The following is a 25,233-nucleotide window of genomic DNA, read 5'->3' as shown; positions in this document are numbered from 1 at the left end:
GTTTTGGGGAGATACTATCACCTTGTCTCACTCCCTTTTCACGGGCAAAAGCCTGGTGCTCTACTGCCATGATGCTCATGTCTGTCCACTACAACTGTCAAGAATTATCACGATTGGCGAAGCATAGTGACAGCGGGCCAATAGAGAGCAGGGTGTGCAATCCTTGCCATAATGCAGTTTGCGCGCCAATTTTCATATGTGTGTTAATCAAGCTGAATAGTTTGATTAACACACGCTCCTGGCTGAATATTTGGTATTCAGCCTGAGGCCGAATATACTATTCGTTGCATCATTAGTACACATAAATATAAGTTCTTTCAGACATTTGGTCATTTGTTCTAGAATAACATAATGCTTTTAAGTTAATTCCCAAATATGTACTTAGCTAATGTTGTTTGATATTTTAATAAAAAAAAATAAAAAGTGTTATCTCACTGAGAACACTTTTCTTTTTCAATTATATCCAGACATAAAGTATGTCCATTTTTGTGAAAATGCTAACAAAATCATTTGTTTGGAGGTTATGTGAAATATACGAGAGAATCACTGAGGTTTGTTGCACATTTCAGTTGATTAATGCACTTGATAGTACCATCAAATCATCTTGTTCCACGTCCTCCAAGAGATCATGACACATTGTTTGGCAGGTGGCATAGTCCTCTGCCTCCAGTTTATGCAACACCTGGACACAATATGCACATTTCAAGGGTTTATATGGAAGATCTTTCATACTGTCAGTTGTGGAATACTGAGCTCCCATCTAAGCCTCCTTGTTGAACATCTGTGACTCTGTTATTTCAGTCTCTACACATTGAACTGTTTTCCAGTATAATGGATCTCCCTGAACATTGTGCATTGTGTACATTAACTGTTTTCCAGATTTTGTTAATTAAAAGTCTGATGTTGGCTCTAGTGGGAGCAGGCTTCTTGAATTTTCAAGTGATATTTCTACTTTTGTATATGTTAATTTTAATCCATTCAAACTTGCACAAACCATAGTGATTCTCTCTTCATGGTCAGAATGTTTTACATGACCTGCAAACAAATAATTTTGTTAGTATTTTCACAAAAATAAATAGATTTTATAATTGCCCTGTATTAATTGTTTTAATATAATATTACAGTTGTGCCATCACTAGAAGGATTTTAACATGTTTTTTGCATATTGAGGCAGGTGAGACTCTCCAAATAAAAATTTGACTCTGCTAGATCAAACTACATTATCTGATCCCAGGGTGTAAAAAAGACAAATTGTGAAGATATTAGATTATAGAATTTTCAAATATTATTTAATATAAATATAGTTGGTGATCCCAACAGCAAAGGAAATATATACAGTGGAACCCCGGTTAACGAACGTAATCCGTTCCACGAGTCCGTTCGTTAACCGAAGCAATTTTTCCCATAGAAATTAATGCAAATACAATTAATCCGTTCTAGCCGTCGTATTTTTGTAATTTTATTTGTAAAATGGGTTTTCTTTAATGAAAATATAGGAAAACGTACTCATAAACAGTCGATCTACGTTAAATTTTCGGAAAAAAAGGAAAGATTTGACGGGTATATAAAACATCACATACGATCGTTAAAGTTCTAAAATGACAAATAGCAGAAACAATAGGCTAAATTATGAGCGAAAGGCTTGTAGGTTTATCAACAATCTCCGATCAGAGTCGACGAACAGGTGTCAAATAAACGCCTCGGAACAAACCTTTCTCGTGACCTGATCTGGTTTCGGTTTTCACCTGGAGACAAAGAAGAAAACAATCGGGAAGCGAGGAATGGGACGCAGGACAAATCGTAAGGTGAGATTCAAGGAAGAAATACTATAAAAACCCCGAATCTCAAGGTCAAAACGCAGTTTTCCTAAAAATTCTATGGCGATTAATCTGTGTCGTCTTCATCTGGATTAAGCCTGAAGTCGTGCCCGCTAAAATTTGTGTTGTGTCTCGCGGACCGCTCCAGTCGTTGCAGCTCTGTCACCTACCATCGCTTCTGTGACCAAGCGAACCCATCTCGTCCGCTCTGGGGCTACGACTGATCAGCTTGCACTATCGTAGGACCAGCGATACGCCACTCCTCAGTGCCGAGAGAAAATACTGTAGATAAGCCATTTCCAACTACCTCAAATATGTAAGCATCTTCCCGTTCTAATAAACGATTTTCACTGTAAAATACTTGTCATCTTTGTCTCCTCCGCCACCACCAACGTACGAATGGACCCTAGACCATCACCGACACACGATTAACTGATTTTCCCTAAAAGTCGGCAAGCTTACAAATTTGACACAAAAAAGCCGTTAAGTTCGTTATCCGAATTTTGTTCGTTATCCGAGACAAAATTTTTGCAAAATAATAGTTCATTAACCGATTTGGTCGTTAACCAGGACGTTCGTTAACCGGGGTTCCACTGTATTACTATTTTGCATATCATTAGCATATGACAGTTTTGGTACTCAGCAAGCATAATCTGAAACTCCACAAGAAAAAAAATATGCAGCCTGCTAAGTTCATTTGCAGCCTCATCCAAGAAAAAATGTTCACTATTAACCTGGAGCATTAGCGGCAATAAACAATTAATTATGACTTCAATTGTAGTTTTGTTTGCTTTAATCACCAGTTTCCTTTTATAACTGATTTACAAGACTGGTACTTGCACATAGTATACATTCACTGGTCTCTGACAGACAAAGTTTCCAGACTGAGCAATCGCAATTGGTCTGCTGTTTTTATAAATTGGATATTAAAATTTTACACTATAACTTGTATATGATTCTTCTTTGAATTACAGTTCATGCAATGAAAATATTGATTTCTTTTGAACATAATTATGAAACAGTCCAAAAGTGGGACATATTTCAAACAGTTTAAAAAACAGGACTGTCTTACCTAATTTGGGACATCAGACTCCAGTTTCCATTAAATTTGAGCACCTTCCCACTAAACATAGCATGATATTGAGTCTGAGCTTGAACACTTGCATTTGGGAATGATATTAAAGATTATTAGGCCCATCATCACAGTCTGCTGAAAAAAGGTACAGTATCTTATAAAGCAATACTGTATAAAAATAAAAATTAGCTCCTGAAATTTCCTACCAAAAATACTATCACCGCAAAATTTCTCAGGGAAACATCAATTTCCTACTAAATTTAGTTGGAATCCACCAACTTGGCAATGCTGACTACAAGCAATGGTAGCATGCTCAGGCTTTAAAAACAATTGAAAATTATTTTGTTTCTTTGCAGACACACTAAGGTGACATATATCAACACTTGGCAACTTATTGACTATTTATCCAACTGAATAAATAGTCAATAAGTTGCCAAGTGTTGATATATGTCACCTTAGTGTGTCTGCAAAGAAACAGCTTAATAACAACAACACGGTTTCATCAGAATCAAATTGAAAATTATTTTAAAAGGATTGTCAATTAGTAATCAATCTTTGTTTTTGTTATTATAGATTGTCAATTAATTTGAGAACTCTAAAATACAGTAACATATAATTGCTTTCTTATATTTTCTTGATAGTCTATATATATTTTTGATTAATACAATGAAATAATATCTTGCGAATAAATAAATGTTTTCTTTCTGAATGATTAACCATTCAATTCACCTTACTTCCAATAATCCATCAATCTCCTTAATCTGACACTGTTCTAGTCCCAAATATGCTGGAACCATGATTGCACTGAATACCATGGTAAAGCCAGAGCACACATGCAGCGCAGCAAGGTAAAGCAGCAGGATGATGTCACTTTTTCTCGCTGCAGAAGTCGATTTTGTGCCACTTTTCTCGTGCCGCAAAAGTTGGCTGAAGTTTATCTTTTGCGGCAACCGCCGCCAAGATGTGTTTCTATCAGCCAATAACAGTTCGTCCAGTAGTCACGTGAGAAAATACAATCATGTGGTGTTTTAATGGCAGAAAGTTTGACGCCGTTAACTGAGATAACTAACATCAGAATAAAGAGGTTTAAAATAAATTTAACACAAATTCTACACAAATAATCATATATAATTTAATTCAAAGAACAAAACAACCGAATCTTACTTGAAATAGTATTCTTTATCGAGGAATAAGCATATTTTGTACACCAGTTCTTTATCAATCCAAGAAAATATCTCTAATCCAAAATCTTCGTTCAAATCTTCTAACTAAATAAAGCAAGCCGTACAAAACAAAATTTGTAAACACGTAGATAGCGACAATATCGGTATTGTTTGCCATCTTGAATACTGAACGCATGCGCCGAAATGTAAGTGGATTGCCGTTTGTGTGGCTGTGTTGTTGCACAGCGAAGATGCATTTGTGACACCGCTTTTCTTTGCCACAACACATGTGTGCATCTGGCTTAAGACAAGGATCTGCTGTATGTTACAGTTATTGCTTATTGTGATTAAGATAATGATTAGTAGATAATTTACATAAGTTGGGAAAATAAGAGGTCAAAGTAGAATTTTAATGAATATTGTTAATGTATACATATCATTTAGAATAGCCTGTAATAATAATAATAATAAGTTGACAAAATTGTGTCAAACAGCTGGTTAGATTGAGGATGCCTCTTTGGGGAGACAGAAGGATTCATGATTGCCATACAGGATCAGGTCATAAATACTAAAAACTACAGAAAAAACATACTCAAAGATACAACACTCACAAATGACACATGCAGAAAATGTCACATCATGCCAGAAACTATACTTAAGACAAGGATCTGCTGTATGTTACAGTTATTGCTTATTGTGTTACAGTTATTGCTAACACATCACTTCTTGTTGCAAGCTCTTGGCACAGACAGATTACTTACATAGACACAATTAAGTAGCAAATATAATACACCAAGAGCTTGCAAAGAAACACAAATTGGTAGACATCCACGAACCATACTACAAATACATTCCACAGACAGTATTGGAAAACAACATGCACAAACTGTACTGCGACAGAGCCATAATCACAGATAAAACAATTTACCACAACAGACCAGACATCACACTCATTGACAAACACAATAAAATCACATACATTATAGACATAGCCATTCCAAACACTCACAATGTACAAAACACATGCACTGAAAAAATTAGCAAGTACACAGAACTCGCGCAGGAAATAAGGCATCTGTGGAGGATGGATAGGGTGCTTATTGTACCTGTCATTCTCTCCTGTACAGGTGTGATACCACACACACTACACAAAAGCCTGGGAACATTACAATTGAGTAGAAGTACATACATCACACTACAGAAGGCCACTATATTGAATACATGCCACATTGTTAGGAAATTCCTGAATACAGACACTGACACACTTATTTAATTTTAGTTTTGTTTTGGTTGCTATGCCTTTACTTTGGTCTGGCATAGTACACAGCCACTGGTGTGAACCGAGTATAACTCACAAAACCCAACATAATAATAAAACTTGCGCATAAAAATGTTTTTGTAGCTTAAGTGATGAAACTATTCTTTTCTTATTTAGGTCCAAAACAAGATCATATTGCAGCACGTGAATTCATACTTAAGATGTATTTGGTTCAGAATCCAGCTGAAGATCGGATGATATATCCACATTTTACGTGTGCCACAGGTAAATAATTAAATATGCATGATATACATAATAATTGTCAATGAAAACTAGTATGATATAAATTAAAATTCATTTATTTTTAAATACATAGATTTTTATACAGATATATTTTATTCAACACACTAGATACAGCGTATAATGGGTGCCACATAGGTATAACCCAGAAATACGTAGAGAAAGAAAGAAATGCTTCTTGAAAAACTCATTTGATAGAAAATATTAAATTAAAATATTTCAATGTATTAACCTGTCCTACGTTGATTCCGAAAATATTCATGTTAACCTCATTGACCTGCATGGGCGATCCCGAAAATTTATTAATTAATATAAATTATAAAGATTTGATAATTTTAAGACAAACCTGGGGTAGGTTTATGAAGTTAGCCAGAAACATTTGTCAGAAGATTAAAATGGTGCTGAAATAGTGATTTAAGGTATTAGTGTGATAGAAATTGATATTGTTATTACTGTGATAGAAAAATAACTGAGATGTAAAAGAGATTAGTTTCAGGTCTTGAAAAAAAAACAGTAATCTATTATTTGAATTCATTGTGGCAATTACTTATCAAATTTTTATATCAAATTATAAGTTAAAAATTTATTGCTGTAAAACAGAATAATGAATTACAGTGATTGTTTTGTATTTCTAGTCATAGTTCTGTATATAATGAGGAGTCTAATGCCCAATGCAAGTAATAAAATTATCTGTAATTATTATAGATCAACTTATATTTTGAAGAAGCATTATTAATACACTATATACCAAAACATAATTGAACATTCTGATTATACATTAGAGGGAATACACTGCTGCTTGAAATTACAAAGGTAGTCCCAGAAGTACCCAACCTAACAAAGAAGACAAAAAATTTGGTAAAACATATCTTTATTTTTCAACATAGTCTCCTTTTAGCTCAATACACTTTTTCCAGCAATGCACAATAGCTTCGATCTCCTGTTTATAGTGAGAACTGTTGGGCTTCTCAAAATAGCCATCAACTACAGACTCCACCTCTTCATTTTTGGCATTCAATTCTTCATTGTTGGCATTCATTCAAATCTTTTATCACCAAGCCATTTTTTTAAGTTTGGAAAGAGAAAATAATCCGAGGGAGCTAAATCTGGCAAATAGGGTGCGTGAGGAAGCAATTTGAACCTTAACTCATTGATTTTGGCCATCGCAATATGTGAACTGGTGCGTTGTCTTGATGAAACAACACTTTCTTTTTTGCCAAATGCGGCAGTTTTTCTTGATTTCATCACTCAAGTGCTGCAATAAGTTTGCATAATACTTGCCGTTGATTGTTTTTCCTGGGCACATCCCAAAAACTGAAGCCATGACCTTGCCAGCAGATGGAACTGTTTTCGCCTTCTTTGGAGCTGATTCTCCCCTTTCAGTCATTGTTTCGACTGTTCTTTCGTCTCAGGTGTGAAGTGATGGACCCATGTTTCATCCATGGTTATGAATCGACGCAAAAACTTGGCTTTGTTGCTGCGAAACATTGCCAAAGACTCGATTGAAACATCCTCACGTCGCTGTTTTTGTCCCATTGTGAGCAAACGTGGCACCCATCTTGCGCACAGCTTTCTCATGTCCAAATTTTCAGTTAAAATGTGATGTACAGCACTTTTTGAAATGCCTACCATGTCTGCTAGCTCTCGCACTTTGAGTTGACTGTCATCCAATACCATTTTGTGGATTTTTTCCACCATTTCTGGCATAGTCATCTCACTTGGTCGACCATTACGATGTTCGTCTTGGCAGCTCGTACGGCCTCGTTTAAACTCTGCCACCCAATATTTTATTGTTGTAAATGAGGGAGCAGACTCCCCCAGAGTAGAATCTAGCTCAGCTTTAATATTGGTTGGACTGAAACCTTTCAAATGAAAGTATTGTATCACATAACAATGAAAAATTTTTTCCATGTTTACAAATTCACTGAGATTGTTCACTATTTATGGCTGCCAAAAAAAATACTATACAACGTAATGTCTTCAAACTTAAGCTTTATAAGGTTGATACTTTCGAACACAGTTGTTTTTTTTGTTTTTTTTTTTCAAACAAGTATCGCCATCTATGTCAGGTCAGGTACTTCTGGGACGACCCTCGTATAAGACCACCAACAAAATTTATATTAAAAAAATGTAACAGAGACTAAAACTATCTTCACTTTTTGCCATGTCCAATCACCAGGAACAACATTACAAATGAAATATTATACAGTGGTGCCTTGTATAACGTACGCCTCAAATAATGGACGCTGCGAATAACGGACTTTCTGTTTGGCCATTACGTGACTCGAGCAACGGACTGGTTGCGGACAACGGATTTTCCGTTTGGTAGGTATGTGAGGCGACCAATGGACTTTCTACGAACAAGTGCGAATGATGTTTCCACTCTTTTACTGTTGCCAATGACAATCTGCTATTTTTATAATATATTAGTATTATTAGAATATATTATCAGTATATCTGAAGTACAGAGCTCCCGTTGGGATTCGGCTTGCTCCCTTGTTTATTAGGTACATCAACACAGTGCAGGGTATTTACATTTATTCAAGTGTTGTGCAAATCATGGCTTCTAAAAAAACAGAAAATTGATTTCAATTGAAACAATGCAAGAAATCATCAGAAGGACTGAAAGTTGACAAAAACTTCCTTTGTCCAATGGAGAGAGGTTCAGGAGTTTACCAACACTCATTATCCAAAAAGAGCGAGGCCAACAGTATTAATGATCTCTACAATGACACCCTTGCCCGTCATTTCCGACAGGTGTTGAAGAAGAGAGAGAAACAGACCACCTTGGACATGTTTTTCAAGAAGCCAGCAGGGAAAAAACAAAGGATGGAACAAGAGGAGTTGACCCTGCAAGCTCTGATAGCCTCTCCTGAATCTGAATCTGATTAAAAAACAATAAAAAAAAAAAAAAAGACCCACTGCAATGTAAGAAGTCTGTATCTGTATGAATATGTGAAGAAAGTGTTCCTCCACCGCCTTCTCATAACATCTGATTACCCGGCATAATTGGTGACTGCTCCATTTTCATTTTTTTTAATGGTACAGTACAGTTATTTAATGCTGCGGAACAAATTATATGTTTTAACATGTATTTCTATGGGAAAATGCGTTTCATATAACGAACTATTCACTTAACGGACGTGCATCTGGAACGGATTAAGTATGTTATATGAGGCACAACTGTACATTAACTGTGCTGGGATTGTCACCTGTGAACTTTTAGACTGTTTTGCATTTTTTGCAGAGGCGTAGCCTCTAAAGAAAGGACGTCTGTGCTATGAAAGACTGTTGTTCCTGGTGGTTGGACATGGCAAAAAGTGAAGACAGTTTTAGTCTGTTACATTTTTTTTAAATAGTAAATTCATCAGCCCTTTTTTACAACATTTAAATTACTTTAAACATACAAAAATTTTTATTGAATGAATGATGATATAATGTAACATGTTACAGAATGGTGTAAATATGACTTTTATTTTAAAACTTAAAGCTAGAAAACAAAAAATGAAAACTTTAACCTGTTCATAAGTATAAAGCCAGTTAAGAAATGACTTTAAAAGTTTAACTGATATTGTGATTAGAATGATATTGTCCTTCTTTGTTTTTATGCATTCAAAAATTTATTTTAGCATACTCCACACCAGTTTTTAAAGAAAATTTACAGGAATGAAATCCCACAGCTTCTTCCAGTTCGAAAATCAATAAAAGTAGCTTTTATTAATTTTTGAACTGGAAGAATTTAAAAGAGGACTGATGAGGGACATGATATCTGAAATGCATAAACTCAGAAACAAATAAAAGTCTACATTTCCATCTTAGTCATGTTCCTGTGTGATTTGTTCTCTAATGCAATTTTATGCTTACTCATAATGAAAGCTGTTTTTCATTATGATATAGATATATATATATATATCTATATCATAATGAAAAACAGCTTTCATTATGAGTAAGCATAAAATTGCATTAGAGAACAAATCACACAGGAACATGACTAAGATGGAAATGTAGACTTTTATTTGTTTCTGAGTTTATGCATTTCAGATATCATGTCCCTCATCAGTCCTCTTTTAAATTCTTCCAGTTCAAAAATTAATAAAAGCTACTTTTATTGATTTTCGAACTGGAAGAAGCTGTGGGATTTCATTCCTGTAAATTTTCTTTAAAAACTGGTGTGGAGTATGCTAAAATAAATTTTTGAATGCATAAAAACAAAGAAGGACAATATCATTCTAATCACAATATCAGTTAAACTTTTAAAGTCATTTCTTAACTGGCTTTATACTTATGAACAGGTTAAAGTTTTCATTTTTTGTTTTCTAGCTTTAAGTTTTAAAATAAAAGTCATATTTACACCTTTCTGTAACATGTTACATTATANATATATATATATATAACAAACCATGTAGCTCCACATATTTTACATAACATTCAAATCAGATGATCAGCAGTCCACTTTATGTAATTGATTCCATGGTCACTCATCTGTTTCATTGTTGCCTAAGAAGTGACACAATGTTATCCTTCTGAAACAAAAAATTTCTCCAAAAGGCTAGGCAAAGGCTTCTTGCTTATGTGTGAATAATGCTGATGTATATTCCTGATTTCATTGTTCTTCATACAATGATTAAATCTGTTTTCACTTGCTGAAACTGCTCCCCAAACCATCAGTGAACCACAGTGGTTTTGATGACTCATCTGGATCACAAGTATTGATCTGAGAACATGCTAATAATAATGTACACTTAAATTAAAACATTTCTCATTGGAAAACAAAACTGTGTCCCACTTAATGCCATCCAAGATTCATTGTTGTACAGTTTCATGTGTGCTTCTCTCTGATGTTGCTTTCGATAAAGGTTTTGGCTTTAACTTTACAAATCTGCTGGTCTTAGGAGTTATGGAACATGTGAGAAATTGTTTGCTATGATGGATTTCTTGGAAAGTGTATAGCTATTTCACTTGCAGACAATTTTTTTCAGTGTTGCCAAGTGAACAACTCTTTTGTCTCTTGCTATTTTTTTGTCCTGTATTTTATGAATGCTATCTTCAAATACTTTAAGTTTTCCAGTTATTTGTTGTGACTAGCCTGTACTGTGTTTATACAATATCTCACAAGTTTCATTTTCTGTAAGCACTTTTCCATATGACATTTTCTTTTTAGTATTAAAACATCGTGGTAAAGCATCTACTCTTGTAAGTAATACTTATCTATATAGCACCATGGAAATTGGTAAATTCCATTTTGTTTTTGTCCTGTTTTTTTTTTTTTTTAAGTAATCTTATATTTATGGACAACTTAAAATTTTCATTTTTTGTTTTTTAGCATTAAGTTTGGAAATAAAAATTATATTTCCACTTTAAAATGTTTCTTTGTATAACATGTTACCTTAAATCATCATCTATTTAATAAAAATATCTATATGCTTAAAGTAGTATAAATTTTGTTGGTGGTCTTATATTTTTGGGAAGCAGTATATTACTGTCATCTCAATATGCTATCAGGCCACCTTTTTCTGTTATCTTGATTACAACTCTTCTTGATAGATTTTATATTAGTTCATAAAGTATCAGCTATAGTATAATTATCAATTGTTTTTTCCAGAATATATTGTACAGTTTATGGAGTCATATATGGCATATTTGTTCTGTTGATTCCACAGCTGTTAGAATTATAAGTGACCCTGAGCCTTGGTCTCAATCCTATCTGTTGAACATCATTCTCATCATGCTCAGTTAGATTAGTGTCTGTGTGAGCGTTGTTATCCTGGAACTATGAAAGTGTCAATTCTTGTTCCTGTTGAATAATGCAATAAGCATCTGTGATAATGCTACTGTGAATGCTAATCAATGAAGATGTAGAAAATATAATTTTCAATGAGAACCTATTTGAAACTTCCTAAACACAACAATAAACATACATAAGCCCAATAGTTATATTATAGTCAAACGAATGGCAGATTAGATATTAATAGTAGCAGTAATATAATCCTAATTAGAAGCATTAGGACATAGGTAAGAAACATAGGTAGGTTAGAAACATAGGTAGAAACATAGGTTAGAAACATAGGTAGGCGTTAGGTGCCGTCTCTTATTAAATTAAATTTAATAAATATTAATTTAATTATAATTATTAAAATTAATAAGAGATATCACTTCTATGTCAAATTACTTAGCTTGTAATTATTAATAATAGTAGTAATATAGTCCAATCTAATCTAGCAATTGTTTGACTTAAAAACAACTTTTTCAAGAAATATCTTTTATTAAAATACACTTCACTTTACTCCAAATAATTCACTATATTAACTGATAAAACAATTCTGAATTATTAGAACACTACTATCAAACTTGATCATGGACATAACACACTCAGGCTGCATGCATTCACTCAAATATATTCATTTGAGTGGAAGAGTGTAAATCTAAATTTTTTGCTCCATAGAATGAATTTTCTTTGCTTAATGGACCAGATCAGATATGCCATAACCTACATTAGATGAGTTGTGTGATTGTGACTAGAGGTTTGTATGTGGCAGCTTTAACATAATATTCCAATGTCTAGTTAGTAATTTATTTATGGAAATGATTACTTCAGTTGGAATGAAAAACTTCTATTAGTATTCATCAGTTGAATCTAGTTTTTACAGAATACTTTGTAGCACCCCATGTACCTATCCATCAAGATTTTATAAAAAAAACAATAAATAAAATACTTTCGTACTGGAACTACACTATAAATAAAAATCAAAACCTTAAAACAATCCAGCAAATCGTTTTTTAATATCTTAAAAATGCTTTCGAATGCTTTAAGCGATCATCCTCATTTTATCATTCTGAATCGAACGAAGAATTCAAAATTTCATAAAAACAAAAATTCAAAAAGCAGTTACATAAATATACGGTAACATTTACCAAGCTTAAATAATTGCAAAAATTAAACAAGATAATTAAAACGAAATAAAAAAATAAAATAAAATATATACATCCAGTAAAAATTATCTTAATTAACCTTCCCGCTTACGTAAACTACGTCAACTCATCGTAGAAGGATTTCCATGCCGATGACAATCCGTCAGCATCCCTATGATTAATGCAGTTTGTGTGCAACTGCACCTTGTGAATTTCTACTTTTTTCAGATGTTTCACGGCCTGCCTGAATCTTGTAGCCTTAATGATCGATGCCCGATCCCAAAAGACCTCGATATTCTGCTGCTTGGCAAAGGCAGCAAGTACTGTAGAGTCTATGTTTTTATTCACTGAGTGCTTATGTTCAGCAATTCTTTTCTTTAAGTTTCTCATGGTTGCTCCTATGTATACCAGGGATCGGGTGTCGATCATCAAGGCTACAAGATCCAGGAAGGCCGTGAAACATCTGGAAAAAGTAGAAATTCACAAGGCGCAGTTGCACACAAACTGCATTAATCATAGGGATGCTGACGGATTGTCATCGGCATGGAAATCCTTCTACGATGAGTTGACGTAGTTTACGTAAGCGGGAAGGTTAATTAAGATAATTTTTACTGGATGTATATATTTTATTTTATTTTTTTATTTCGTTTTAATTATCTTGTTTAATTTTTGCAATTATTTAAGCTTGGTAAATGTTACCGTATATTTATGTAACTGCTTTTTGAATTTTTGTTTTTATGAAATTTTGAATTCTTCGTTTGATTCAGAATGATAAAATGAGGATGATCGCTTAAAGCATTCGAAAGCATTTTTAAGATATTAAAAAACGATTTGCTGGATTGTTTTAAGGTTTTGATTTTTATTTATAAAAAAACATTATCAATTGACCAAAACTAATGTCCTGTGTATTCATTCTACTGGTGAAGCATAGACTGTATTGTTGTTAGGGTGTTGTAGTTTCTGTATTGCAAACTGACAAGTCGCCTATGTGACATCTAATATCCTTCTCAAATTCACACTACTCTACACTTCACAGCATTTTATAGGCAGATTTCACATCAATGTGCTTTACAATACATTGATATAAAATCTACCTTAGGTATTGTGAGGTACATAAAAACCTAAAATAGACAAGCAGTTGGGAACATTTGTATTCAGATGTTTAAAGAATGTTCATTTATTTTTTGATAAGTTAAGTTCTGTGTAAAAATTACAGAATCTGACTTGAATTTTTTCGCAATTCAGATCTCTTTGGATAACAAAAAAGGTCTTAATTGCATTACAAAATATAATAAGAGATGCAGAATCCATTTGGAATCCATCTAAGTGATTTTAATAAAGATTATTTGTATTTTTCAAGAAATACAAATAATCTTTATTAAAATCACTTAGTACAAATAATCTTATTATTATTTAATAAAAAGAATGAATCAAGTTTGTAAGACATGAAAAACAAGTTTCTTTTGAGACTTAAAAAAATTCACATCAAATGAATTCCACTGTGACTTGATCCAGTAAACAATTCAAATTTTAAAAATAAATCATGCTTATATTTCATAGTTGTAATATAGTTCATTTTGTTCTCATATTTCAAAGTTATTCTGTATTGACTAAGATTTCAGAGATTTTTCTAGAAAATATTAGGAAGATTACAATTTAAACATAGTATAAGTTTGTCAAAGTATTGATTGAAAATGTTTATATTTTGTTTGTTTAAATGACATGTAACATTTAATCACTAAATTTTAATGTATATATTTATATTTAGTATATTTTTGTATGATTGTATTCTTACAATACAGAATACAAGATGATTTTTATATAATTTTTTATAATGTTTTTTGCATGCTATACACTGAAAATATTTGTCTTGTATTCTGTGCTGTCAAGGATACAATCATACAAAACAGTTTGAAGGATTATAATCTTGCTTATGATCAGGGATTTGTGAAGTTCCTTGATAATTGTCTTCCTTTCTTTTAACCATTATTTTTTATTTTATTTATTATTATTATTATTATTAGGGATAACATATTTTCATTTTCATATTGATTACATAAATTCAGCTTATTTGAATATTATAATATTGATGATAGAAATTATTTAGTTTTGTAATTTTTATCTTTGGAAACAGATCTTTTATGAAATTACATGAAATAATTATTTTAATTGATTTATTAAGAGACCCAAATTGGAAGGTTATTATTTATAATTAATTTCAAATATTTTTGTTTAGTTTTTTTATTTATTATGGAAGATATGAATTTCTTTAATATGCAATATGGATGGATATATTTTCAACTGTATTATTATTATTATTATTATTTAATATAATATAAATAATGAAATAGTTTTGATAACTGTTTTATTCTTTTATCTTGAATGAGTTGACCAGATGGCTGCTTGATAAGGTGTCAAGATATGAATTCAATTTATATTCTCATAATTTGTTTGTGAATATTGCTGGTCAGTGTTGTTCTCCATCCTACACTCATGCTGGTTGATTCCATTACCATTCAGATCCACTTATAAAGTGTAGTTTGTTGATGGGTGCATAGCTTTAATGTACAGTTACTCTGCATTGACAGATTAATCAATTTGTCTGTCCATTCAATCATAAGTATCCAAGAATAAAGAACATTTCTGTCTTTAGTATATTCTAGTTTATTTTTATAATGATTCTAACTTGTAAAATTTTAATTCTGTGTAGCAAGTTGACATTGCTTGATCTATGATTCCTGATGTTACAGCAAATAGGTGAAGGGTTAGGACAATTTTTTAAGAATCACTTAATAATTACAGTGTGTTCAAAAATATAAAAACACCCAACATTTTATGAATAACTTGAAAGTTCTAGGAGCTATTACTGTCTGATTGTTGTCACTTATTTCTTTCATAAAGAGACACTTGTACACTAACAGTTATGATTGTAAATAAATTAGCAGATTAATTATTTATAAGAAAATGATTTTTTAGTGTTCAATGATAGTGAACACCCAAAATTTAATTATTCATATATATATTTATATATTTATTTTTTTAACATTATTTTTAAATATGTTTATCTGGATATCTATGAAATCAATTCATCTACTAACCTATATTTGTTATTGTTCCTATGGCAACCAAAAATTGTTGTCTGCTTATATAGCAAGACATTGTTAATTTGGAAAGGGCAAAATAGATAATGGCAAGATATTTTATTCTTTTCAAATGCTTAAAGTAAGTGTTTTAAATGAAAAAAAAATAAATAAAAATTAAATGAATAAAAAATAAAGAATAAAAAACTTTCTCCATTCCAGCACACTTTTAATGCGTTGAAAAACGTTTTCAATCATTTTAATCGATCATCATCAGTTCAAAATTCGAACTATACAACAAACAAAGTATTCGAAAAAATACAAAAAATTTCACATTGCTTATTTACAACTTAACGCTAAAGCACATGCGCGTATTTATAAAACGTATAGATTAAACCTAAGTAATTAAAAATAACAACATTATATATCAATTAATATTATAAAAACAAATAATAACGCCGCCTATGCTGTTGCAATAGTTAATCTATGCTATCATAAAAGGACTTCCAGGCTGTTGATAAACTTTTGGCATCTCTGTAGTTGATGCACTGTGCGGTCGTATGCGCCTTGTGTATTTCAACTTTTTCCAGGTGTTTCACCGCTTGTATTGATCTTGTAGGTTTAATAATCGCGGCCTGATCCCAGTATACTTCAATTCCTTGTTGCTTTGCAAACACTGTGAGGACCGTGCTATCAAGGCTCCTATTTACTGAGTATTTGTGCTCATCAATCCTTTTCTTCAGGTTCCGCATAGTTGCTCCTATATATACTAGGTCGGAGTTAAATCTATGGTCCTTCATAGGTATCGAGTACACTCCTGTCATGCTATTACGTTCATATCTTTTCTTATCATTTCTTAGAAGCTTATACACTGTAGGATTACATCTATAAATTATTTTTACATTCCTATTTCTGGCAACTTTCTTAATAATTTTATTTAGAGATGGATGGTAATTAATTACAATTCTTTCCCGTAGTTCAGTTGCTCTTTGTTGCCGTTTCGTTTTTGCATCCTTGTTATCAGTGCATCGATAGCCTTTCTTCCGTATCCCTGTTGCTCAGCTATGCTCCGTATACACTCTGTTTATAAGTGTCATATATGCTGGTACAATGTGTGTAAGCCCTTGTAATTCTTGTAATTTTTCAACGCATTAAAAATGTGCTGGAATAGAGAAAAGTGTTTGTTTATTTTTATTTAATATTTCCAGTAAGCATTTAGTTATTTGTTTTAAATGAAGCTAGTGAGTCAATAAGATCTGTTGATAACAAAACAAGAAGATTGATTTGTATGATCAGGAATTATTTGAAGTTAAATGAAGATTATGGAGTTAAGATGAGTCCTGGAAAACCATAAAAACTTACTTCTCATAAGAATGAAGCAATTTTAAGGAAATTATAAATGAAAGAAGCTCTCTCAAAAATAATTCTGCAAAACCTGAATATGGAGTAAGCTTGGGGACAATTTTGAACATAATTCTTGTTGCCAATCATCTCAAATATACCACAAGAAAGTCAGAACCAAAGCTTACAGACAACTACAAGGCTGCCAAACTGACATGTGCTAGAAATCACCTGACCTGGAAGGAACAGTGGATGAATGTATTGTGATCAGATAAGAAAAAGTTCAGTTTAGATAAGTCTGATGGTTGCCAATATTGTTGGCATGATTTAAAAAAGGAGAGGGAAATCTACTCCAAATAACAAATTGGACTGCCTTTGGAGGGTGTAGGAAAACAAATATTGCCTTTCTTGAAGGAAGGCAAAATGGTAAAGGATCCAGCAGCTAGAAATGCATTTAATTTCCTTTGGAGAAAGACTGGGAGATCATCAGTGGCAGTTCCAGCAACATTCCCATCTATACTGCCACCATTACCTGGGAATGGTTTCAAGCCAATGGTTTTAATCATGGATTGGCCAGAGGTATCACTCGATTTGAATCCTATGGAGAATATCTGGGGACTTCTGGTGAGGTCAGTCTAGGCAAATGAAAAGCAATATGATAACACCACAGACCTAAAGACTGCAATTATTGAGAAATGGGAGGAAATTCCTCAGGATTTTCTTCAAAAGCTGATTGAGTCAATGACAGACAGTTTTCAAAGTAATTGTAAACAAAGAAAAGCTGCCTGGTTATTAGCTTTTGTAATTGACCTTTATATCATTTTCTGTCCATTATTCATAAGTGATCTTCAAGAACATTTCAAGAAACTCATTTATTCAATAAAATTATCCTATTGTTTATATTAGAACTTCATATTTTGTATATAAATGTAAAAACATATTGAAATACATAAAATTAAATTTAGCTATAATCCATTTTACTATTGAAATAAATTTTAAAAACTGAGTGTTCTTATCTTTATTGAATGCACTGTAATTAATAATTAGAAAATATTAAAATATTCTAATAATAAATTTCTTTGTTACAGAAATATCAAAATCTCTTAAAATTTTAAACATAACTAGTATATACGTGTAAATGAAGTAGAAATTAAAATTGTAATTGATAAAATGTCATAGTAGAAATTTAAAACTAGCTTGGATGTATTAAAATATAAAATTTGAAATGTATTTCTCTTTACAGATACTGAAAATATCCGGTTTGTGTTTGCAGCAGTAAAAGACACTATTCTGCAGTCAAATTTAAGGGAGTATAATCTTGTGTAGTTGTCCAGTGACTTAAAAAAAATATATTGCTGCCATAGGAATATGAAAAATATATATATTATGAACTTTGATGTTAGCAAAGTTTCATTGAATCTTAATGTAGCCAAAGAGTGAGGCTGAAGAAAATGAAAAGCAAAAGTTATAAATTTGCTTGATCCATCTGGCAGCAGCATTTTGCAGATCACATCTCTTTTAAATGCTTCCAAGCATAGTGCCTCAGAAATGCAGGTGTTGTCAAACTTTTTATGTATGAAACATTTTCATGTTGGATTTAGAGAACCAAACAAGTGCCAAATTACATACAAGAACATATAGAAGAACCAAAAGTTTAGTTTAAAAAATTAACAACAACAAAATTGAATTTGCTGAAATTATATTCAAGAAACAATTCCGCCCAATGAGACGTTGTATTCAAACTTACTATAGGTGCTGATTTGACAATTAAGAACTATTTTTATTTAGATTTTACTAGTGGGCACATGGCACAATTGTGCCATTGTCTGATATTTCTTATAGTCTGTATTCTAAAAAGATGACAAAAATTTTTTATTAACATGAGAAAAGAAATCATTATCATTTTGAATACGTACAATGTGGATTACATCATTTCATTATGGTTCTATATTGATGATATTGTTAAGAAGCTCTGATTAGTTTACTTTTTGAGACAGTTTTATATATATATATTTTATTACTACGATAGCAAAAACACCGTCAGCTTAATGAATCAAAAATTTCATCCTAAAGCATATATTTAAAAAGTAATTATAATTAATAATAAGAAAAGTAAAAGAAATACGAAGTATGTAAATTTATTAATAACATGTATATAAAATGTATGATATTACTGAATGAAAAGGGGATTTTAGATTTGTTTGTAATACATAACAATGTTAATTGTTGTTTTGAAATTTTTTCATCAGGAAAGAGTTGTGTATATGACAAATGTAATTTTAAGATATTCTATTACATTCATAGGCAGTCTATTGAAATTCATAGAAATCATACATAGAATATCTGGTATTTAAAGTCAAGTGATTTTATACATATAAGAACTTCTGGAAAAATAATATATTTGCCTTGGCTTGGCTGTGTTCAGATAAAATCTGTAACTCATCTGTCATGTTTATGACTTAGCTATGTAGAGTTGGCACTGTGCAAATACTTGATTTTCTAACAGTATCCTCCCCACATGATCAAAACTTTATCCTTAAATCTTATTTATCATCATCATCATCATCATCATAATCATCACAAATGCTAATGTTATTGGATATTGGCAGTGCTTCATTTGAAATGGGAGTTCAGTACCATCTGTCAATGTCACAACAATTCTGAGAAATAGAACTGACCATTTCAGGTGCTTCCAGACAGTCTATGATATGCTGCCCCCATTTGCATGATAGTTAAGTGTGTTCTATTTTAGTCTTGTTTCACATTGATATTTTAGTGCTACATAATGTTAATTCTAGTTCTCAACATCAATTTGTGTGGTGACATTACTTGTGGAGTCAGTTATTTAAAAATTCATTTGGAAAGTTTTTCCCTTCTGTGTGATTAATTATTTCATTTGCACTAATATTGACTTTTTCCTATTGTTCTTAAGCTAATGTTAAACTTATTAATATTTTTATTATTCAAGGCTAGAGAAATTTCTCTAGTACCAGGATAATTTTTCCACAGTTGTTTGACTATCTTCTTGTCTGATGCTTTGTTCAGATTAGTTCTCCATTACTAACACATCCTTGTTTACATTCATAAAGCCCTGTTGATCCATAGAAACAGCATTATTTCTGTACTTATGAGATTGGAGACTATATTTATGTTGTTCACCAGTTGAAATATTTTGAAATGATTCTGAAATTGCAATTGACTAATGAATGCATTGATGAAGTTCTTCCATTAGGTTTTTTCTGATAATTTGTAGCATTTAATGAAAATTACCTTCTACAATAGTCTTCCTTCCAAATACGAATGTAATTCCCATAATTTCTTGTAACAGAATTTTAACAGTATGAAATGGTGCTCATCTTAAATGGTGACATCTACTTTTTGTAGTTTAAGTAATTTGTAGCCATTGAGCTTTGTGTTAAAGCTTTAGTCAATCTGCAATGTTTAATGGAAGCTTGAAGGCAACACGAACTTTCCTGAATTCAGCAGATGCATTGCATCTATTTCAGAACATGCTACAAACAAAGCACTTTATTTATTTTATTTATTTATTTACATTTAATTGAAAACGACAGAGACGATTGTATTCCACCCCCCTAATAACAAAAAAAATTATCCCCAATAAAATGATTACAAAATATAACAGACATAAAAAAAATTATAAATAAAGTAAAACAAAAGTTACATTATATATTATATAAAATAGATTTACATTTATTTTTTAAAAAAATTAAAATCACGATATAGGTAAGGTTCAACAGGCTGTATGTGAGATGCTGTACGGTAAAAAAAGGATCTTTGTGAAAGAGAAAGGCAAAAAAATGGGATGAAGAAGCATGATGTATTACGGGTTCTTACAGTAGGGATGCAGAGACCTAGCCAGTAATTTAAAATTAGACCATTGAAGTATTTAAAGCAGAGAATGTAGTCAAAATATTTTAAGCGATCAGAAAGATTTGGAAGACCAAGGCAAACTCTTGCCACATTGTGGTTGTCAGTAAAGGGTAAATTGCAGAATTTGTGAATCAGAAAATAAACTTTATTTAATTCAGATTGTATTTTTTGAATCAGATAAGGGACAGCCATGGCCCAGACTGGTAAACAATAATCGACTATTGATTGAAAATTAGTAAAGAAAATTGTTCTGAGTATGGTTTTTGAATAGATATTTTTGCAAAAACGCCAGATAAAGCCACGTCTAATTGCAAAAGATATGATCATGGAATATTAAATTTTCATCAGATATGATAATAAGGTCACGATGAGACTGGACATAGTTTATTTTAGAGGAATCAATAAATATGGAAGGATGGTAGGGATTACAAAGTAGAGAAAAACACATAATGACAGTTTTATGGATGTTGATTTTTAGATTATAACTGGCAAGATTAGAACATAAAGAATTGACAGTGATCTAAAGAGAGAAGGGATCATTGGATAAAATTTTGATGTCATCGGCATAGGCAATTACTTTAGAGTGGGGGTTGATTAGTAATTTATCTATATAAGCTGAGAAAAAAAGCATGCTTAGTATAGATCCTTGAGGTATGCCACAGATAGGAGAGAAAGAGAAAAAATCAAAGTCACCAATGTGAATCTTACATAGTCTGGATAAATGGTAATTGTTTAACCAACAGTAAAGAGCAGGATCTAAATCAAAATAATCAATTAGAGTCTGAAGTAGTAATTTAGGAATGATAGAGTCAAAGGGCTTTGGAAATGTCAATATAAATTATGTAGGTGGATTTTTTGTTCTCAAAATTTTGCAAAATAGTATAAGTTGTTTCAAGAAGATTAGTAGTAGTAGAAAGGTTACGGATGCCAGAGTGTTGATGAGGGAGAATCTGGAGGTAATTTGGGTATAGATTTTGTTATATAAGCAAATTTCTTAATATGGCTGATAGAATAGTTATTGGTCTAAAGGAATTATCTTTTTTGGGGAGAACCTTTATATTAGAGATTAACCATTGATTTTGAATGAGACTAGAGTTTAATAAAGTTGTGAAGAGTTTGGAGAGAACAACAGCGGAATTGCCTTTAACTTTTTAAAGAATTGAGTCTGGACTATAATTCGAGTTGTTTAGGCTATCTACGGCAGACTTAAACATCGGAAAAAGAAATTAAAAAAAATTATGTTTACATTGTTGAAAGGATAGGGAATGAAACTTAGCTTCAGGTAAAATGCAAAAATATCTAGATTTAATATTATTAAATATCATATATTTTATCGTCCGGAATAGATTTTTGTGAGGAGGTATTTTTTTTGTTTTGAAAAGTTAGGAATGAAAGTTTTTTGACTACCTTTTTTTGCAGTAAACACATGCAATGTATTGTAAAGATATATTTTTCTAGAACCACAAGATCCATGGATGAACATGCAGTAGTTCTATATGTAGGAAGTTTGATTGGGGATATATCATTCAGCATTATGTATAAATATTCTGCATGCTGGAAATAATATTGAAGGTTGATTGGATTGATTATTCAGTCTAATTCACAGGTGTAGCACTGCATTCTGGAAATATTGATCTATATATTTATGCTGCTATCAGTGTTAACTTCAATTGTAATAAGTAATCTTCAGCCAAATGCATTCTTGTATTGGTTCCATAAATTATTGGTACTCTTCACTTGGGAAGATAGATACAAAAGCCATTTATTTCATATGATATTTGAAAATCTGCAGTAACTTTGTAATTTGAGTTCAACTAGCCAGTCAATTGTTGAAGCAACTTTTTGAATGTCAATCATTTATTCATTAACATTTGAAAGAACTTTAAAACTTGTTACATCTTTTAAATGAAGAAACAAAATTATTCCAATTCTTGTAGTCAAAAAACTATGCATCACTTGGCAAAGAGTCTTTGTCAATTGTATTGTTTTATTTTTCATTCTTCATTTCTGGAAATATATAATATTCTAGAATTTCATAATATTGTAATGTTGAATACAGTACATCAATTCTACCACTCTACTGCAGAAATCTTTAACTTGAACAGTTTAGTTAGTATAATAATCCTTGTGCATTCTGCATTGTTATTTTCAGATTGAAAATATGCTTCCTTTTCATTTGGTAAACAAACTGCCAGTCAATGAGTCATGTGAATTTGGGAAAATCTGCCAAATTCTTTCTGAGGTACTGACATGCTAAGTAGCTGGTTGAGCCTTGATTTCATCATATGCTCCAGTAGTGTCTTTCATTGCATTCATTATTTGCATTTACACTCTTTCTGGATCTTTATGTACATATTTGTCGATACTTTACTATTGCACATAGTTTAGAGTTAATAATATGCTACATTTCTTTGATATACATCTTATCAGACATGATCAGTTGGTTATCCAAATGGCATTCAATTAGGTAATTATGATTTTACTGATATTTAAGATACCTACCTTCATTATTATTTAAAGTTCTCAAAAAGCCTTTAGAAATTTCTTTGAACATCTACTGTCAACCATAAACAATACATTCAATTTCAGTCCACTGTGTAAGGTCTTGAACTTTCCTTGCACAACCACATACATGTCTATAGTTTGCCATCTTAGTTCATAATTAATTACATATAACACTGCAACCATCCATCTTTCTGAAATTTAATGATCCAAAAGTATATTATAACTTTTTCAAAGAAATATGTAACTATGTAAGAATCATGTAAACAAGTTGTTTTGAATTTCTTTTAAATTCATTCAGATCCTTGTCAAAATAGCAGGATAATCCAAGGATGGTTGGTGTTCTGAAATAGTTGTATCAAATAACCAACCTCAAAAAATCAGTGTGGTTATTTAATGCTAATGTTGTATCCAAAGAAGTAGGTTGTTGTATAATTTGTTGTAATCATTTAAGACTGCATGTAACCATAATGAAGAAATGTTTTCCAAGTCAGCATAATGTAGACATGAAATCTTGATATATTTAAATAAATAATCTTTGGCTTCCTGTAAATGAATTGGCAAAGAACATTCTTCCAATGACTGTTGTCTATAGTTCTAGCTTTTTTCTTGTAATCCATAAGTCCTTTCAGCATATGTGAATTGAGCGGTTCTGATCTCATTTTTGCATATTATTGAAACATAATTTCCAGTTTATGAATTACAGAAGATTCATTTTCTGTTATGGGCAAACAATAGCACTGACATTTTAATCTCATTGTCTTACTTCTAGTCTTTTATTATACTATCTGAAATTGCTTAATGGATGTAAAAGTGGTCATCAGCTTTGCATTTCTTTCAAACTTGTGACATGCTTTGCAGACCATCATCTCATAGATGAATGGTAACAATGTTAACAGATATATACAATCACAACTTCATTTTCTGTTATAAAATCTAGACACTTTCGTTTATTGTAACATCTCGCCACTTCATTAACATCAAAGACCATAATAACAATCCTCTCTCATGTTGCTTATGTTCTGCCAAGAATTCATGAGCTTCAGCTCTACCCTCTTACATCTTGTATAACTAAAAATGGGATTACAGATACCAGTATTTTAACCGACATTTATTAGTTATGGAAAATATACAATATGTGCTGGATTTTCAAGAAACAATTGTAAAACGTCTTCAGAATCTATAAAATAACAGTGCCATAATTTACTTGATTGTGTTGTGATGGAACTGTTTGATCAAAATGATATTAAATCATTCAATACATTCCAAAATTTTCTAAATCCCTTGTCCTTGTGACATTGACAGTTTTACTCCCTCCCATTGAAACCATTGCCAAGCATTGTAATTCTTGTGTATTATTAAGAATTTTCAGCATGAGCATCAACTATGGAGTGATGCAGAGGTACAAGGACAATGTTCCCAAAACTGCAGCAAAAATTCATTCCCTTTTCATCACATAGCAGTGCACAAATCTAAATGACATGAATCCACTTGTCATTTCTACATTTTTAGATTATCTTGTTGCATAGTGAAACAACCTTTCCAATGCTTGTACTTCAGACACCCACTTCCAGGTATCTTTGTCTTCACAATTTCTCTTTTTAAACATTGCTATTGATTCTGTGAAACTGCAGCCAAGTTTTACTCGTTGAAATTCCGTCTATTCTGCCACTCATTGACTACGTTATGGCATTCGAATTAATTTTGTCGCCTCCTTTAGTCCCATGACTCATTGCATTCAGACGCGATAATGTTACTATTCCCGTCGATCATGTTGTTCTATCATTGGAAATTTATTAATTAGAAAACACTCATTTATATCAATTACGTCCATACATCAGAAGACATTCCTAAATGTGCAATGTTGTCAACTAAACAATCTGAAACAATTTGCAAT

At 31.8% G+C, this 25,233-nt stretch overlaps 1 protein-coding gene across 6 annotated transcripts in view; it reads left to right on the top strand.

The window, feature by feature from the left end:
* LOC111612620 (G protein alpha q subunit-like) overlaps positions 1–21,517 on the top strand; it is a 102,493-nt gene extending 80,976 nt beyond the window's left edge. For all 6 annotated transcript variants that reach the window (XM_023353857.1, XM_023353859.1, XM_023353858.1 and 3 more), the window contains 2 exons: positions 5,491–5,598; positions 18,187–21,517. In XM_023353857.1, the coding sequence (XP_023209625.1) occupies positions 5,491–5,598; positions 18,187–18,269 (191 nt within the window). In that variant the 3' untranslated portion in view covers positions 18,270–21,517. The remainder of the gene's footprint in view (positions 1–5,490; positions 5,599–18,186) is intronic.
* Positions 21,518–25,233: the final 3,716 nt, after the last annotated feature.

This window comes from Centruroides sculpturatus, unplaced genomic scaffold (genome assembly GCF_000671375.1).
Source record: "Centruroides sculpturatus isolate CEXI.00-Female unplaced genomic scaffold, Cexi_2.0 scaffold1633, whole genome shotgun sequence".
NCBI classification, from domain to species: Eukaryota; Metazoa; Arthropoda; class Arachnida; order Scorpiones; family Buthidae; genus Centruroides; species Centruroides sculpturatus.
Note: the sequence above shows the minus strand (reverse complement) of the source record. Positions and strands in the feature narration are given on the sequence as shown.